Source organism: Sus scrofa, chromosome 6, assembly GCF_054392235.1.
Source record: "Sus scrofa isolate SSC_HxYL_T2T_F1_AM1 chromosome 6, Sscrofa_HxYL_maternal_Yorkshire_Landrace_v2.0, whole genome shotgun sequence".
NCBI classification, from domain to species: domain Eukaryota; kingdom Metazoa; phylum Chordata; class Mammalia; order Artiodactyla; family Suidae; genus Sus; species Sus scrofa.
The window spans coordinates 49,720,391-49,738,439 of NC_139388.1; the positions used below are offsets into that span (position 1 = coordinate 49,720,391).

An 18,049-nucleotide genomic window follows, 5' to 3' on the forward strand; every position below is an offset into this window, starting at 1 on the left:
ACAGCTCACAGCAATGCCAGATCCCCGACCCACTAAGCAAGGCTCAGGATCAAACCCGAATCCTCGCATCCTTATGGATACTAGTTGGATTTGTTTCTGAGGCACAACAGGAGCTCTCACCTATGTTCTTTCTTAACCCTTTCTTTAGTATAACTTCTTTGATACTGAATAAGGTATAAGCTATTGCTAACAGTACATCTACAATCATGAAAACTACAGGAGTCCCTTCAATATGAATTCTCTAGTTTGGTATATGGTTTAAACCACAGTTAAGGTTTTTCTACATTTATTACATTAATATAGTCATGACTAACAGCCTTCTCACAATTATAAATTATAAGGTTTTTTTGTTTGTTTTTAAGGGCTGTACCCATGGCATATGGAGTTCTCGGGCTACAGGTTGAAGTGGAGCTGCAGTCGCCAGCCACAGCCATAGCAATGACAGATCTGAACCACATCTGTGACCTACATTGCAGATTGCAGAAATGCCAGATCCTTAACTCACTGAGTGATGTCAGGGATTGAACCTGCATCCTAGTTGGGTTCTTAACCCTCTGAGCCACAGTGGGAACTCCCATAAGGATTTATTTTCAGTGGGAATTCTCCAATTGAATGACTGTTAAAGACCTTTCTCTCACTTGAATTACAGAGCTTTTACTCTCTAAAGTGAATCATCTCATGTTGAAAAAGGTCTAAAAGATGTCTGGCAGTATCTACCAAAACTGAAAGAATTTAAACATACCACTGGACTGAGTAATTCCAGTCTTTGTATAAAATCAACAGAAATTCTAACACCTATACGAATACAAGAATATTTAGAGCAGTATCTTTATTAACACAAAATTATAAAAGTACAAATATCCATCAAGAGGATAAATAGTAGTATATTCTTAAAATGGAATAGTATACAGAATGAAAATGAATACACTACTGCCACATGCAATAATGTATCTTAAAAATGTTGAGTGAAACGAGACACAAAAGAATCTATAAGGTATCACAAAATATATATAAAGTTTAAAGACATGCAAAAACTACTTTATGTTAAAAGCCAGGGAAGTGGTAATCTTTGGGGAAGTAACAAGTACCTTTTATTCTACAGAGTGCAATGAGAAATATACTTATTTTCTTCCTCTTATGGAAACCGATGCTTATATTAATTTGTATCTTGCCTCTGCATGTATTAATATAAGCATTTAAAAAAATAAATTGAGTCAGCAGGAGAACTTCAAAACTTTAAAAATTAGCTTCATTGCTGATAGCATTTATTTTCAATAATCATACCCATTTCATATGCTAGTAAACAGTAGGTAATAGCTATGTGGTATAGTACTTTAATAATTATTATTACATTTTAAAATTACATGTTTAAGCATGCTTTTTTAAAAAAATAAAATTTCAGAATAACTTAAAAAGGCATCACAAAGAAATTACATCATTTATTACTGCATTTCCATGTTTTCTCCCTTGTGAGTTCTCTGATGGACAATGAGGTTTCTCTTATAACTGAAGGACTTACCACACTCATTACAAATATAAGGTTTCTCCCCTGTGTGAGTTCTCTGATGTACAATGAGATTTGTTTTCTGGCGGAAGCACTTCCCACATTCGTTACACTTGTATGGTTTTTCTCCTGTATGAGTTCTTTGATGATGAATGAGATATGATTTCCTGCTAAAGGCTTTCCCACACTGAGGGCATTCATAGGATTTCTGCCCTGTATGTATTTTCTGATGCACAGTGAGTGTTGCTTTCTGGCGAAAGGACTTCCCACACTCATTACAAATATAGGGTTTCTCTCCTGTATGAATTCTCTGATGTAGATTGAGATTTGTCTTCTGACTGAAGGATTTCCCACATTCACTACATTCATATGGTTTCTCTCCTGTGTGAGTTCTGTGATGATCAATGAGGTATGACTTCATTCTAAAGGCCTTCCCACAGTGAGGACATTCATAGGATTTTTCCCCTGTATGTGTTCTCTGATGTGCCACAAGGGTTGTTTTCTGGCGGAAGGATTTTCCACATTCATTGCAAATATACGGTTTCTCTTCGTTATGAGTCTTTTCATGAAGAGCAAGGGTTGTCTTCTGGGAGAAGGATTTTCCACATTCATTACAAATATAGGGCTTTTCCCCTGTATGAGTTCTCTGATGCACAGTAAGGTTTGCCTTCTGATGAAAGGACTTACCACATTCTTTACAAATATAAGGTTTCTCTCCTGTATGAATTCTCTGATGTAGGGAGAGTGTTGTCTTCTGGCGGAAAGATTTCCCACAGTCGTTACACTCATATGGTTTCTCTCCTGTATGAGTTCTCTGATGACGAATGAGGTGTGACTTCAGTCTGAAGGCATTCCTACACTGTGGACATTCATATGATTTCTCCCCTGTATGTGTTCTCTGATGATCAGTGAGGGCTGTCTTTAGGCGGAAGGACTTACCACATTCATTACAAACAAAGGGTTTCTCTCCTGTGTGAGTTCTCTGATGATCAATGAGATATGATTTTCTTCTAAATGAATTTCCACATTGATGACATTGGTAGGGTTTTTCCTCTGTGTGAATTCCCTGATGCAGAATCAATACTGATTTCCTACAGAATGACTTCCCACATTCAGTACATGTATGCTTTTTTTCAATATTGGTTGCTCTTCTCTTTTTATTATATTCAGATGGGTTTTCCCTTCTGTAAGTTCTATTATGTGTAATCAAGCCTCCTTTTTTAAGGAAGGATCTTTCATAGTCATTATATCCATATGACTGTGCTGGAGTTTCCATCTTATGATACTGCATAAGCTTTTCATTATGACTGACAGCTCTGTCATGCTGATTAGGGGATTTGACTCCAAAGCGAGCTGTTTCTGGCTTAGTATTGAGGAGTGACTTCCCATATCCATTGTACTCACTAAGTCTCTTTTTGGTAGGACTTAGATTATTGATGATTAATTCTGAAATATTGTTAAAAATCTTTCCATGAGTGCCATATTCAGGAGGTAGATTTTTTGAATTAGTAGGGTTTTTGCTTAAAGTAAATGTCTTTTCGAATGCATTATTGTTATCCTTAATCAGTTTTTTGTGGTTGATTAATAAAACTGATCTAGGGTACTTATTTTGTTGTTCTTTGAATTTCACTAAAAAGTCTTCGGCTTTCCAGTTTTCTTCTAGAAAAGAATATAATTAATAACAATTTGTGAATCTTAACACATTTGCTATGGAAAAGAACTGTAATAGGGCCTAGTATAGGAGGCCAAAAAGACTAAAGACAAATTATCCCTTGCCTGGGAAAAGACACAGAACCTAAATTAGTAACTCTGCTTCAGTGTGGAAGATAAAAAATAAGTAATGAAAGCTAATAACGACTGCACTTCGCACCAGAACTTCATATGGAAAGTGAAACAAATACAAGAAGCACTAAGGAGAAGACAAAAGAACAGTGGAAGAGAAATTCATGCTTGGAAAAGAATTCATGCTTGGATTCAGAGGCAATGAAATGAACCTAGCAAGATCATTATACTTGGATGTGGTAAGATCAATCAGAAAAATCAGCAGAGAAGTTTATTCAGGGAAAATTTTAGAGGAAGGCTTTTGGAGGACACAGATCTCTCTGTGTGTGTGTGTGTGTGTGTGTGTGTGTGTGTGTGTGTGTGTATGCTTTTTTGGCTGCACCCACAGCATATGGAAGTTCCTGGACCAGGAAATGAAACAAAAGCACACAACCCTAGTCACAACAGTGACAACGCCAGATTCTTAACCCACTGAGCCACCAGGGAACTTCTGAAGCCTGATTTTCATATTCATCCCTACTCTGTGAGGTAAAACAATTCCAGTTGTTGCACCATCTTCCACTTAAACATCAGTGACTAATAGAACTTTCCAAGCATCAGCTACTTTCCCAGTGTTTAGAAAAAAATCCTATAGTTTAGGCTCTAATCCTCCATGTAGCTGGAGATCATTTTCTCTTATGAGGGAAGTAGTAGGAAAACACTTCCAACAGGAACTTTAAAACAGGCTAGGAGTGGTGTTCCTGTCGTGGCTTGGCAGAAACAAATCTGACTAGCATCCATGAGGATGAAGTTTCGATCCCTGGCCTCACTCAGTGGGTTAAGGATCCGGCGTTGCTGTGAGCTATGTTGTAGGTCGCAGATATGGTTTGGATCTGGCGTTGCTGTGGCAGTGGTGTAGGCCAGCAGCTCCAGCTCTGATTCGACCCCTAGTCTGGGAACCTCCACATGCGGTAGGTAGGTAGGTAAGTAAGTAAGTAAGTAAAGTAAGTAAAGTAAGTAAGTAAGTAAGTAAGTAAGTAAATAAGTAAATAAATAAATAAATAAATGACTAGGAATATGTTCACCGGTATATTCAAACTGCTGTTACTATCAATTCTTTCAGAACTATCTAATAACAAAACCCTCATGACCACTAATTATAACTATTCCTTTTTTCAGTTGCTACTTTTTTTTTTTTTGAGGTTTAAAGAAAGACAAATTCAAGTCTTTCTCCAGTTCAGCAACATTCCTTAACTCATTTTCCATATGGTGGACCAGAAAGGTTATTTATTCTGGTGTTAGATCATGCATTAACTTTAACCTTTTTTTCTCTTATAAATTTATAACTATATTTGACTTAGTCACTTTGTAATCATCCATACCTAGTGGAACAATAATGTTTAATCTAGGCTCAAAAATCTGGAGTTCCTATCATGGTGCAGCAGAAACGAATTTGACTAGGATCTATGAGGATGCAGGTTTGATCCCTGGCCTTGTTCACTGGGTTAAGGATCTGGCATTGTTGTGAGCAGTGGTGTAGGACACAGACTCAGATCCTGCATTGCTGTAGCCATGGCGTAGGCCAGCAGCTGCAGCTCTGATTCAAACCCTAGCCTGGGAACCTCCACATGCCACAGGTGTGGCCCTAAAAGCCAAGAAAAAAAAAATTCTATTTCTTCCTTTAGTCTGTTATCCCCTATACTAACATACAAGGAATTTCTCCTGAAAACGAAACTTTGCATCATCTTTATTCATTTTTATATTCAAACAAGTGTTCAGGCTTGTAGACATATCTGAAAAACCTGATCCATAACAAGTAAGGCCTAATATTTATTGCCCTGTAAATAGCTCACCTATTCCTAATCACAATGCTGAACTCATGTTCTTTTAATCAGTTGACTTGTCCTCCAGTCTTCTTTCTTTCTTTTTTCTTATTTTTGGTCTTTTTGCCTTTTCTACGGCTGCACCTTAGGAATGTGGAGGTTCCCAGGCTAGGGGTCTAACTGGAGCTGTAGCCACTGGCCTATACCAGAGCCACGGCAACTTGGGATCCAAGCTGCATCTACAACCTATACCACAGCCCACAGCAACGCTGGATCCTTGAACCCATGGAACGAGGCCAGGGATCGAACCTGCAACCTCATGGTTCCTAGTTGGATTTGTTAACCACTGAGCCACGACGGGAACGCCCAGTCTTATTTCTAATCATATCTTGAGAATCTTCAAGAAAATGTTAGCACTCCATGATACCATGATTTATGTGACTATTATGTATGAGGCACTGTTCCAGGCAGTAATGGCCAGAGTAGTAAAGAAAACAGACCAAGTTGGAAATAATCACTCAGACAATCAGGATAAGAACAAGTTAGTGTTTTACCCAAACTAAGAGTGAATTTCAGGAAAGCTGATCAGCAACAGAAAATGAATTGTGAAAAGTTCAATGGAAGAAAATGGTAACTGTAAAATTATCAGTCTGGGCTAAGGCAAGTGAGTTTAATTAATTAATTAATTTATTTATTTATTTTTGTCTTTTTGCTATTTCTTTGGGCCGCTCCTGCGACATATGGAGGTTCCCAGGCTAGGGGTTGAATTGGAGCTGTAGCCCCCGGACTATACCAGAGCCACAGCAACGCAGGATCCGAGCCGAGTCTGCAACCTACACCACAGCTCACGGCAACGCCGGATCGTTAACCCACTGAGCAAGGGCAGGGACCGAACCCAAAACCTCATGGTGCCTAGTTGGATTCATTAACCACTGTGCCACGACGGGAACTCCGGCAAGAGAGTTTTAAAATTAATAGCTAGGAGTTCCCATGGTGGCGCAGCACAAATGAATTTGACTACGAACCATGAGGTTGCGAGTTCGATCCCTGGCCTTGCTCAGTGGGTTAAGGATCCGGCGTTGCCATGAGCTGTGGTGTAGGTTGTAGATGTGGCTTGGATCCTGCATTGCTGTGGCTCTGGTGTAGGCTAGCAGCTATAGCTTCAATTAGACCCCTCGCCTGGAAACCTCCATATGCCGGGGGTGCAGCTCCAAAAAAGCAAAAAAATAAAATAAAATTAATAACTAGATTTGTGGGGAAAATGAGAACTTAGAGAACATAGAAAATACATCTGAAATAATAGGAAGGAAAAAAAAAGAAAGTAACAAGAAGAGAAATATTAACTAAGATTTCATTCTTTCTTAAAGATTGATTTAAGAATGCCTAAAAGAAATCTATACAATGGCAAGGAGATAAGGGTCTGAGAACACTAGGAAAGGACACAAATTGAAAAAAAAGATCTAAAAGAGGGAAAGCTTATAGTACATTTTGATTGGGTTGAGAGTGGCCATTATCTTTTTTTTCTTTTTCTGTCTTTTTAAGGCCACACCTGCAGCATATGGAAATTCCCAGGCTAGGGGTTAAGTCGGAGCTGTAGCCATTGGCCTACATCACAGCCATAGCAATGCCAGATCCATGCTGCATCTGCGACCTACACCACAGCTTGCAGCAACACGGACCCTTAACCCACTGAGTGAGGCCAGGGATCAAATCTGTGTACTCATGGGTGCCAGTCAGATTCATTTCTGCTGAGCCTAGTATCTAGACTTTCCCTAGCAAACTAGGAAAGTCTATTATGTAGGGAGAGTGACTATTTGAAAATTTGGTTTAAGTTTTTTGCAGGCACAATGGTCATTTCAAAGGTCAGGAGCCTTTAAAAAGATACTAACAAGAGTTCCTGTCGTGGCTCAGTGGAAACAAATCCAACTAGTATCCATGAGGATGTGGGTTCGATCCCTGGCCTCACTCAGTGGGTTAAGGATCCAGCTTTGCCGTGCGCTGTGGTGTAGGTTCGCAGATGCAGCTCAGAGTCTGTGTTGCTCTGGCTGTGGTGTAGGCCGGCAGCTATAGCTCTGATCTGACCCCTAGGCTGGGAACTTCCATATGCAGTGGGTTTTCAAAGGTGTCACCCATCATGTGACCACTTTAAAATTTATTTTACACTAGATTTCATCTGCCTGAGAGTCAAAAACTCACCTAAGCAGGTATGGCCTGTAAATGATGTCCATGGCTCTTCTCCTCGTTCCAATTTGAGGATCACGTCAGGCTTGGTCATGTGACACCCTAATTAAGGGAAGATTTGGATTAAGTTGCTAAGGCTTCAATACATTTGAAAAACCAGTAAGGTAGATTTTTAGTACTGCAAATTAAGATACTCCTTTGCTTAACAGTAAATTGAACACCTTTTTCTAGGCAACTGAAGACACAAATCATCTTTTCTGTCAACCAAAAAAGAACTCATAACCTCTTATCTCTAAAATTCAAGATTACACATATTTTAGGCTACTTTAAAAGGAAATGCATGCTACTGAAAGTTTCAAAGAGAGTTTTTCTTACCCACAGAAACAAGGTGGCAATAGTTTTCCAACATCACATCCATGTACAGCGTCTTCTGAGCAGGATCCAGGTGCTGCCACTCCTCCTGAGTAAAGTCCACAGTCACATCTTTGAATGACACTGATTCCTGCAATGGTTTGGAACTGTGATCAGAACAAGTTGACTAGATAGTGGAGATTAGTTTTGATCCTGTTTCTTTGTGGCATTCATATGAAAATGTACAAAGAAAGTCTACCATTTTTCTTATTTTGTGATTTACACTGTAAGGAAAACAAAAATCAAGGTATAATAACTCAATTCTAAATATGTTTACTGTGCACTTTGTACCCCAAAATTGCATTAGTTTTACAAGACATACAAAACACTGTTCCTGTTCAAATGAAGTTACAGCCTCAAAAATATGTATGGAATATACACCTTCAAGAAAGTATGAATCCACATAAATCTACAAGATCTTATGCATACTACAATGGAAGTATGCAAAGATACAGTGTATTTACAAAGGTAGAACACATTTTCAGGCTTCACTGTGGAGGTAAATTCCTGTTACACAGGAAGAATATGGTTTTAAAATGCATAGCAGTGACTTCTGGCATCTAGCAATAACAGTGAACTGGTCAAGAAAAAAATCCCTCAGGTGATAATTTAAAAATCCATATACAATACATGATAAATAACCAACAGAAGGCACTGGAAAGACACCACAGCAAGCAAAAATTGGAGGAAACATTATCCTTAAAGGACAGTAATGAATAAGAACTGCTCAATTTGTAGCTTTTTTGCATAAAAGTTCCCCAAAGCCCATAGCTCTTCAGGCAGAAAACCAGTCTACTTTCTCAAAGGAGACAGAAGATAGAACTGAGGGCTGGCAGATGAGCTGGAGATTTGGCAAAAAGCTCTAGAATGAAAGAACTACAGAAAGAATGAGACCCAAAATCTGAATATAAACTCTGTCAGAACTCCAAGTTGATAGTTAAACTAAGCAACTATTAAGAGAGATCACAAGAGGCTTAGCAAAAAGCAGACAGAAACACACACACACACACACACACACACACACATACACACACACAAAGTTTGGAAAAACAGATGTACATTTTGTGAGATTTGGAGATTCCTGCATTTTTGATTAACCACACCCCACAACCTGCTCATAGCTTAAACAGAAAAACTGAAGCCTTACTGGACTGAGATGTCAGAAGTTGGGGCTTAACAAAGCAGTAGGAAGTATAAGGGATAAAACCCTGTAATAAAGAGAACTGCAGAAAGTAAGCCCCCAAGTCTAAGTATAAATATATATCAACTATTTTACTAAGAGTAAATGTACATGAATATAATGGGAATCTACCTCCTTTAAGTATTTCAGTATTATCTCTAAGTAAACCATGTTAAGTTAAAGATGTATATTACAATCCCTAAAACAAGCAGAAAAAAAAATGTGCAAATTGATGTAACTACAAATTTGAGAGAAAGGAAAAGGAATTACGAAATGTACTGACTGACACAAAATAAAACAGGATGTAGGAACAAATGAACAAAATCAGGATAGGAGGACTCTTAAATGCATATTACTAAGGGTAAGAAGCGAATGTGAAAAGGCTACGTAACATATGATTCTAACTATATGACATTCTGGAAAAGGCAAAACTATGGAGATAGTAAGATCAGTGGCTGCCATGACCAGAGATTAAAGGAGAGGGAGGGATGAATAGGCAGAGCATAGAGGATTTTTAGGGCAGTGAAATCAGTCTGTATAATACTATAATGGCAGATATATATCATTATATATGTGTCGAAATCCACGGAATATACAACAGAAAGAATGAACCTAACATAAACTATGGACTTTAGGTGATAAGGATATATCAGTGTGGATTCATCAATTTTAACAATGTACCACTCTGGTGCAAGACAGGTAGTAGAGAAGGTTATGCATGTGTCAGGAAGTGGAGGATAAATGGAAACTCTGTACTTTCTACTTAATTTTGCTATGAATCTAAAACTGACCTAATATATATAGTTAAAATATTAAAATAAAACAGGTTAAGCAATGAGAAAACAAAGAGCAAAATGGCAGCCCTAAGTCCAATTTTATTGGACTAAACAGTCCAATAAAAAAAACCCTGAGGAGTTCCTGTCGTAGTGCAGTGGTTAATGAATCCGACTAGGAACCATGAGGTTGCGGGTTTGATCCCTGCCCTTGCTCAGTGGGTTAATTTAATGATCCAGCGTTGCTGTGAGCTGTGGTGTAGGTAGACGACACGGCTCAGATCCGATGTTGCTGTGGCTCTGGCGTAGGCTGGCAGCTACAGCTCCCTTAGACTCCTAGCCTGGGAACCTTCATATGCCGCGGGAGTAGCCCAAGAAATGGCAAAAAGACAAAACAAAAACAAAAACAAACCCTGAGATTATTAAAATGTGTAAAAAAGCAAAACTCAAAATACATTGTCTTTAAATACCACAGACACAAGCAAGCTTAAAATAAAAGGATGGAAAAAGACATTAAAAACATTAAACATGGGAAAGCTCGTGGCTACAATAAAAGCAGAAAGAACAGATTTCAAGTTGAGGATGACTACTATAGACAAAGAGGAACATTTCATGATAATAAAAGAGTAAATACACCAGGAAAATATAACAATTACAAATGTCTATGTACTTAAATAACAAGTTTAGAATACATGAAGTAAAAATTGACAAAATGAAAGTGATACTTTAAAAAGTCCAAAATCATGGTTTGATGTTAATGTTTGTCAGTAACTAAAAGAACCAAAGGAAAATCTGTAGATTTATAATCTCTAAAGAATAATGAAAAACACCTAACTCATTTGATATTTATGTCTCTCTCTCTTTTTTTTTTTTTTTGTCTTTTTGCCATTTCTTGGGCCGCTCCCTTGGCATATGGAGGTTCCCAGGCTAGGGGTCTAATCGGAGCTGTAGCTGCTGGCCTGCACCAGAGCCACAGCAACGCAGGATCTGAGCCACGTCTGCGACCTACACCACAGCTCACGGCAACGCCGGATCGTTAACCCACTGAGCAAGGCCAGGGTTCTTAGTTGGATTCGTTAACCACTGCGCCATGACAGGAACTCCCCTCATTTGATATTTATGGACCACCACTTTCAATAACTTTACAACTCTTTTTTTTTTTGGCCTTGCTGGTGGCATCTGAAAGTCCCTAGGCCAGGGGTTGAACCTGCACCACAGGAGTGACCCAAGCTGCTACAGCAACAATGCTGGATCCTTAACCTGCTGTGCCACAAGAGAACGACACATTTTTTTCAAGAGTAAATGGATTATGTACCAAGATAGAACACAAACAAATCTCCATAGATTAAAGACAAACCATGCAAAGTACATTTTCTAACCACATAAAAACTAAATTAGATATCAATAACATATGTGACGAGCCCCAAAAGTTTGGAAATTAAATAATACACTTCCAGGTAACCAATTTAGGGTCAAAGAAAAGTAAAAAAGAAAACTGTCATAACATATATCAAACTAGGGAGTTCCCATCATGGCTCAGCAGTAACAAATCTGACTAGTATCCATGAGGATGTGGGTTCCATCCCTGGCCTCGCTCAGTGGGTTAAGTATCCAGTGTTGCCGTGAGCTGTAGTGTAGCTCAAAGACATAGCTTGGATCCTGAGTTGCTGTGGCTGTGGTGTAGGCCGGTGGATGCAGTTCCAATTTGACCCCTAGCCTGGGAACTTCGAGATGCCGCACAAAAAGCAAAAACAAACAAACAAACCCTAAATACAAATAGATCAATTTTGTTTTTCTTTTTTGGCCTCCCCAAGACATAATGGAGTTCCTGGGCCAGGGATCAGATCAGATCCTAGCCACAGTTGTCACCTACACCACAGCTGGGGCAACATTGGATCCTTTAACCCACTGTGCCAGGCCGAGGATTGAACCTGCTTACTGGTGCTCCAGAGGTGCTATTAATCCTGTTGTGCCACAGGAGAAACTATGAAATAGATCAATTCTTAAGACGCGGTCAGAAGAGGCTAAGAGTGAAACTTGTAAGTCTAAATGCTATATTAGAAAACAAGATAGATTTAATATCAATAATTTAAACTTTTATCTTAAAATGCTTTTTTTTCTTTTTTGGCCTTTTTAGGGCTCCGATCTCAGGAATCAGAGCTGCAGCTGCCAGCCTATGCCACAGCCACAGCAACACAAGATCTGAGCTGCACCATAGCTCATGGCAATGCCAGATCCTTAACCCATTTAATGAGGACAGGGTTTGAACCCATGTTCTAATGGATACTAGTCGAATTCATTACTATTGAGCCACAAAGGGAACTCCTTAAGATGCTTTTTTAAAAAGAGTAAATTAGAGGAGCTCCTTGTGGTGCAGTGGTTACCGAATCTGACTAGGAACCATGAAGTTGCAGGTTCAATCCCTGGCCTTGCTCACTGGGTTGGGGATCTGGTGCTGCCATGAGCTTTGGTGGAGGTTGCAGACGCTGCTCAGAACCTGTGTTGCTGTGGCTCCAGTGTAGGCTGGCAGCTACAGCTGCAACTGGACCCCTAGCTTGGGAACCTCCACGTGCAGCAGGAGCAGCCCTAGAAAAGGCAAAAAGACCAAAAAAAAAAAAGCAAATTAAACCTAATGCAAGTAAAGGAAATAGTATAATACAAAGGAGAAATCAGTAAAATAGAAAATAAATAGGCAATAGGGAAAAAAAAAATCAATGAAACCAAAAAACAAATCCTTGAAAGTATCAATAAAATCTAAAATATCCAGTTAGATGGATTAAAAAATAAAGAGGGGGGAGTTCCCGTCGTGGCGCAGTGGTTAACGAATCCGACTAGGAACCATGAGGTTGCGGGTTCGGTCCCTGGCCTTGCTCAGTGGGTTAACGATCCGGCGTTGCCATGAGCTGTGGTGTAGGTTGCAGACGCGGCTCGGATCCCGCGTTGCTGTGGCTCTGGCGTAGGCCGGTGGCTACAGCTCCGATTCAACCCCTAGCCTGGGAACCTCCATATGCCGCGGGAGCGGCCCAAGAACCAAGAGATAGCAACAATAACAACAACAAAAAGACAAAAAAAATAAATAAATAAATAAAGAGGGATGTCACATGTGGCCAGTATCACATCCTACAGATATTAAATAGGTAAGAAAGAGACCATTATAAACAAATTAAGGTCAGTAAACTAGATGATGTAGATGAAATGGACAAACATTTTCACTCAAAAAACATGCTGCCAAGGAGTTCCCGATGTGGCACAATGGGATCAGCAGTGCCTTAGGAGCACTGGGACACAGTTTCGATCCCCGGCCCGGCACAGTGGGTTGAGGACCCAGCATTGCTGCAGCTGTGGTTTAGGTTGCAACTTCAGCTTGGGAACTCCATATGCCTCAAGGCAGAAAAAAAAAAAAAAAAAAAAAAAAAACCCACAAAAAACAAACAAGAAAGAAAACAATAACCACACACACAAAAAAAGCTGCCAAAAGGAAAAAAATCTGAAAACCCTAAATTATTAAAGATAATGAATTTGCAATTTTAAAAGTTACCACAAAGATTTTTCCAGGCCCGGAAGACTTCAAGGTTAAGTTCAGTGAAACATTTCAGAGTTAATGACAATACTACACTAATTCTTTTTTTTTAAAACTGCTGCGGAGTTCCCGTCATGGCTCAGTGGTTAACGAATCCAACTAGGAACCATGAGGTTGTGGGTTCAATCCCTGGCCTAACTCAAGTGAGTTAAGGATCTGGCGTTGCCATGAGCTGTGGCATAGGTTGCAAACTTGGCTTGGATCCCGTGTTGCTGTGGCCAGCAGCTACAGTTCTGATTCAACCCCTAGCCCGGGAACCTCCATATGCTGCAGGAATGGCCCTAAAAAGGCAAAAAACAAAAATAAAATAAAGTAAAATAGAGGACTGGGTAATACTTTCCTATTCATTTTAACAGGTGAATGTTACACTGTTACCAAAACCAAAAAAAAAAAAAAAAAAAAAGACATTAAAAGAAAATGACAGGCCAGTACCCCTAATGAATACCAATTAAAAAATTAACAAAATATTAGCGAATTGTGTAAGGTGATATACAAAAAGCATAACACATCATAACCAAGGGTGCTTATCCCTGGAATGCAAGGTTGGTGCAATGCCTGAATAATCAAAAATATAATCATCATAATATCAAAATAAAGTTGGGAAACCATATGATCATTTCATATGAGGTAAAAGCATTAGAAAAAATTTAACAACTACTTCTATTAAAAACTCCCGATATCAGAAACAGAATTTCTTCAACCTGATGAATGCAACTACACAAGATTTAAACCTAATATCATACTTAATGGTGAAAGACTGTTTTCCCCCTGCTCTCACCAATTCTATTCAACACTAGAGACAATGTATAAAAAATAAAAAAGAAATATAAGGCACAGAGACTGGCAAGGGAGAAGGCAAACTGTATTTACAGAAGACGTAACCAGATATGTAGAAAGTACTGGAAATAATAAGTAAATTTAACAAGATTACATGACACTTAACTCAAAATAAAAAAATTTCTATTTTTATATCTTAACAACTGAAAATTAAATGAAAGACTAAAACTAACAAAACATTTGCAAGACTGAAAACTGAAAACTACAAAACACTGCTGAGAGAAATTTAAAAAGACCTAATTAAACATGGAGATACACCAGATGCATGGCTTGGAAGACTTACTACTTGCCTATCAATTATCTCCAAGCATTCCATAAAGTATTTGAAAGCACAATCATAATCCAAGTGGGTTGTTCCATGGAGACTGATAAGTTGACTCTAAAATTTATAGGCAGGAGTTCCTGCTGTGGCACAATGGGATAGGCAGTGTCTTGAGAGCACTGGGTTGCAGGTTCAATCCCCAGTGTTGCTGCAGTTGTGGCTTAGGTTGTGGCTGGGGCTCAGATCTAATCCCTGTCCAGGAGCTCCATATGTCTTGAGAGGGCCAGGGAAATGTAAAACATCTAACACCTCTAAAACAAATTGGAAAAAGAAAGACATGGTAGATTCCTATTACCTAATATCATGTATGGCAAATAAAATTAAGGCGGAAATCCATGTCTCACTGGCTTGAAAAAACAAAAGACAAGAGTTCGAGACAACAGCAGCAACTAGAAAGGAAATAGGGAAATCCTTCAAAAATGAAAGCTGAGGGGAGTTCCTGTCATGGTGCAGTGGTTAACGAATCCGACTAGGAACCATAAGGTTGAGGGTTCGATCCCTGCCCTTGCTTAGTGGGTTAACAATCCGGTGTTGCCGTGAGCTGTGGTGTAGGCCGCAGATGCGGCTTGGATCCCGAGTTGCTGTGGCTCTTGTGTAGGCTGGCAGCTACACACACAAAAAAAAAAAAAAAAAAAAAGAAAGCAAGCAAGCAAGCTGGGGGTGGGGAGACAAGGATTTTGAATAAACTTTATCCACACCTTTAACTGATACCTCAGAAAGGCATGCATGGGCCAGAATCCAAGCACCCTGGCTAAAGATAAAAGAAGTTAAGTCAGGGATTCAAGCTGTTACCAATCAAAGAGTCTGAAGTTTGAGTCTGACTTCAGCCAACCTAACCATACAATAAAACAAAACAATACTCACATCTACCTCTATGAAAATTAACTGCATTGGAAAATTTCTGCCACGAACAACTAAAAAAAATGTAAAATATATATTAAATCTATGTTTTCAAGCACTGGCCAGCTGACAGCAGAGAATGGTGAGCTCTGCAAAAATAGTACAATGCAAGCTTTATGACTGCCCTAGCTTACTTCCTAGAAGCTGTGGGGAGCCGAGAAGATAGATGGAGCCAAGGAAGGGAGTTTGCCTGAACGGTGCAATTCCGAAGGCAGGCTCCTAATCAGAAAAAGAGGCCTGCCTGAACGGTACAGTTCTGAGGACAAGCTCCTAATCAGGAAAAGGGACCTGTCTGATTGGTACAATTCTGAGGGCAGGTTCCTAAACAAGGGGATGCCTGCCTGTACAGCATAATTCCAAGGACAGGCCCCAGAAGACAATAAGGCTCACCTGCTGACATAGGTGGAAAACTAAATTTCCCAGGAAATAATTTCCATTTTGTGTTGCTGAGTGGGGATTGTTCCATGGATAACTTAGTCTTTTCTGTTATTCACTTGCTATTCAGTTTGCCTCAGTCTTTCCTGATTATTTACTTATTATTCTTATTTTCCATTCTTATTTTCCTGTGGTGCAATTTGTGATTTAACAAAGTTACAACAATAATATAATAAGAATTTCTGGGGAGTTCCCATCCTGGCGCAGTGGTTAACGAATCCGACTAGGCACCATGAGGTTGTGGGTTCGGTCCCTGCCCTTGCTCTGTGGGTTAATGATCCGGCATTGCCATGAGCTGTGGTGTAGGCTGCAGACGCAGCTCAGATCCCACGTTGCTGTGGCTCTGGCATAGGCCGGAGGCTATAGCTCCGATTCGACCCCTAGCCTGGGAACCTCCATATGCCACAGGAGCAGCCCAAGAAATAGCAAAAAGACAAAAAAAAAAAAAAAAAAAAAAAGAATTTCATCCTGAAGGACTTTTCCCCTATTTAAATCCAACTTAGTTAAAACATAGTGTTTATCTATTAACTAGTTATATAGTAAACTTTAGAGTTAGGATTTTAATGAGGTTCATAGAAGTTAGACATATATTATCCAAAAAACCTAGCTGTGAGCTTTGTCTTTGATTTTAAAAGCTTTTAAGTGATAGCTAGTTTAATTAAGTTGGTTTACATTTACTTACACTATCTCCCTGCCTTTAACACTTTGAAGATAAGCACCAGTCTACAAACAAGGTTTGTAAATGCCAAATTCTTGTGTCTATGGCCTCTTCAAAGTACTCACTAAGTTTAGTTAAGATAGAGATCTTAAAACAGGATGCAGAGGACGGGATTAAGATGGCAGAATAGAAGGACTGGAGATCAACTTCTCCCCTAAAAACAATAAAATTTACAACTAAAGACTGAGCACTCTTCACCAAAATGGACTGGAAACCTTAAAAAAGATACCCTACTAAAGAAGAAAAAGAGGAGGCCACATCAAGAGGTAGGAGGGGCGATTCTGCGATATAAACAACCCCATACCTCCTGGGTGGGAAGCTCCACAGACTGGAACTAACTGGTTCACAGAGACTCACCTACAGGAGTGAGAGTTCTGAGCCACATATCAGACTCTCACATGTGGGGATCTGGCACAGGGAGGAAGAGCCCCGAAGCATCTGGCATTGAAGGCCAGTGGGGCTTGTGCACAGGAGCTCCAAGGGACTGGGGGAAACAGAGACCCCATTCTTGACAGGCGCACAGATTTTCACGTGCACTGGGTCCCAGGGCAAAGCAAAGTCTCTGCGGGAATCTGGGTCAAACCTGACCACAGTTCTTGGAGGACATCCTGGGAAAACAGGGGTGAATGTGGCTTGTTGTGAGGGAAGGACATTGAAAGCAAAGCTCTAGGGAATATTCAGCAGCCATGCCTTTCTCTGGAGGGGGCCATTTTGGGAAAATCTGGCCCCACTCGTCAGTCAGTGCTGAGCAGCCCCAGGGCAAACAACAATCCAGGTGGGATCACAGCCCCGCCCCTCAGTAAACAGGCTACCTAAAGACCCCTCAGGCACACAGCAGCCCCTAATCCCATCCAGAGACTAAGCCCCACCCACCAGAGGGATTAGAATCGGCTCCACCTACCAGTGGGCAGGCATCAGCCCCTCCCATCAGGAAGCCTACACCAAGCCCCCATAATGACTTCAGCCACAGGGGGGCAGACATCAGAAGTAAGAGAGGCTACAAACTCTATTATCTGTAAAAAGGTCACCACACCAAAAACCTATAAAAATGAAAAGACAGAGAACTATAACTCAGATGAGGGAGAAAGGAAAAACCCCAGAAAAACAGCTAAGCCATGAGGAGATTCTCAGCCTCCAGGAAAAAGACTTTAGACTGTTGATGCTGAAGATGATGCAACACATTGGAAATAAAATAGGGGCAAAGATGGATAACTTACAGGAAACACTGACCAAAGAGATACAAGCTATAAAACTTAAACAAGAAGAGATGCAAAATACAATAACTGAAATAAAAAACGCACTAGAAGAAGCTAACAGCAGAACACAGGAGGCAGAAGAACGAATAAGCGAGGTGGAGGACAGATTAGTGGAAATTACGGATGCAGAACAGAAAAGAGAAAAAAGATTGAAAACAAATGAAGAGAGTCTCAGAGAACTCTGGGACAACGTGAAATGCACCAACATCCGTATTATAGGGGTGCCAGAAGGAGAAGAGAGAGAGAAGGCAACAGAAAAAATATTCCAAGAGATAGTAGCTGAAAACTTCCCTAACATGGGGAAGGAATCACTCACTCAAATCCAGGAAGCACAATGAGTACCATATAAAATAAACCCAAGGAGGAAC

At 39.9% G+C, this 18,049-nt stretch overlaps 1 protein-coding gene across 6 annotated transcripts in view; it reads right to left on the minus strand.

Annotated features, from left to right (window-relative positions):
- Window positions 1-814: 814 nt before the first annotated feature.
- The window catches only part of ZNF567 (zinc finger protein 567), a 28,500-nt gene continuing 11,265 nt past the window's right edge, over window positions 815-18,049 (minus strand). For 5 of the 6 annotated variants that reach the window (XM_021097128.2, XM_021097130.2, XM_021097129.2 and 2 more), the window contains 3 exons: window positions 7,645-7,771; window positions 7,285-7,371; window positions 815-3,163 (listed from right to left, as the gene is read on the minus strand). In XM_021097128.2, coding sequence (XP_020952787.1) covers window positions 1,443-3,163; window positions 7,285-7,371; window positions 7,645-7,771 — 1,935 coding nt within the window. In that variant the 3' untranslated portion in view covers window positions 815-1,442. Of the gene's footprint in view, window positions 4,095-7,054; window positions 7,372-7,644; window positions 7,772-18,049 lie in introns of all 6 variants that reach the window. The other variant, XM_084960673.1, reaches the window with a different exon arrangement.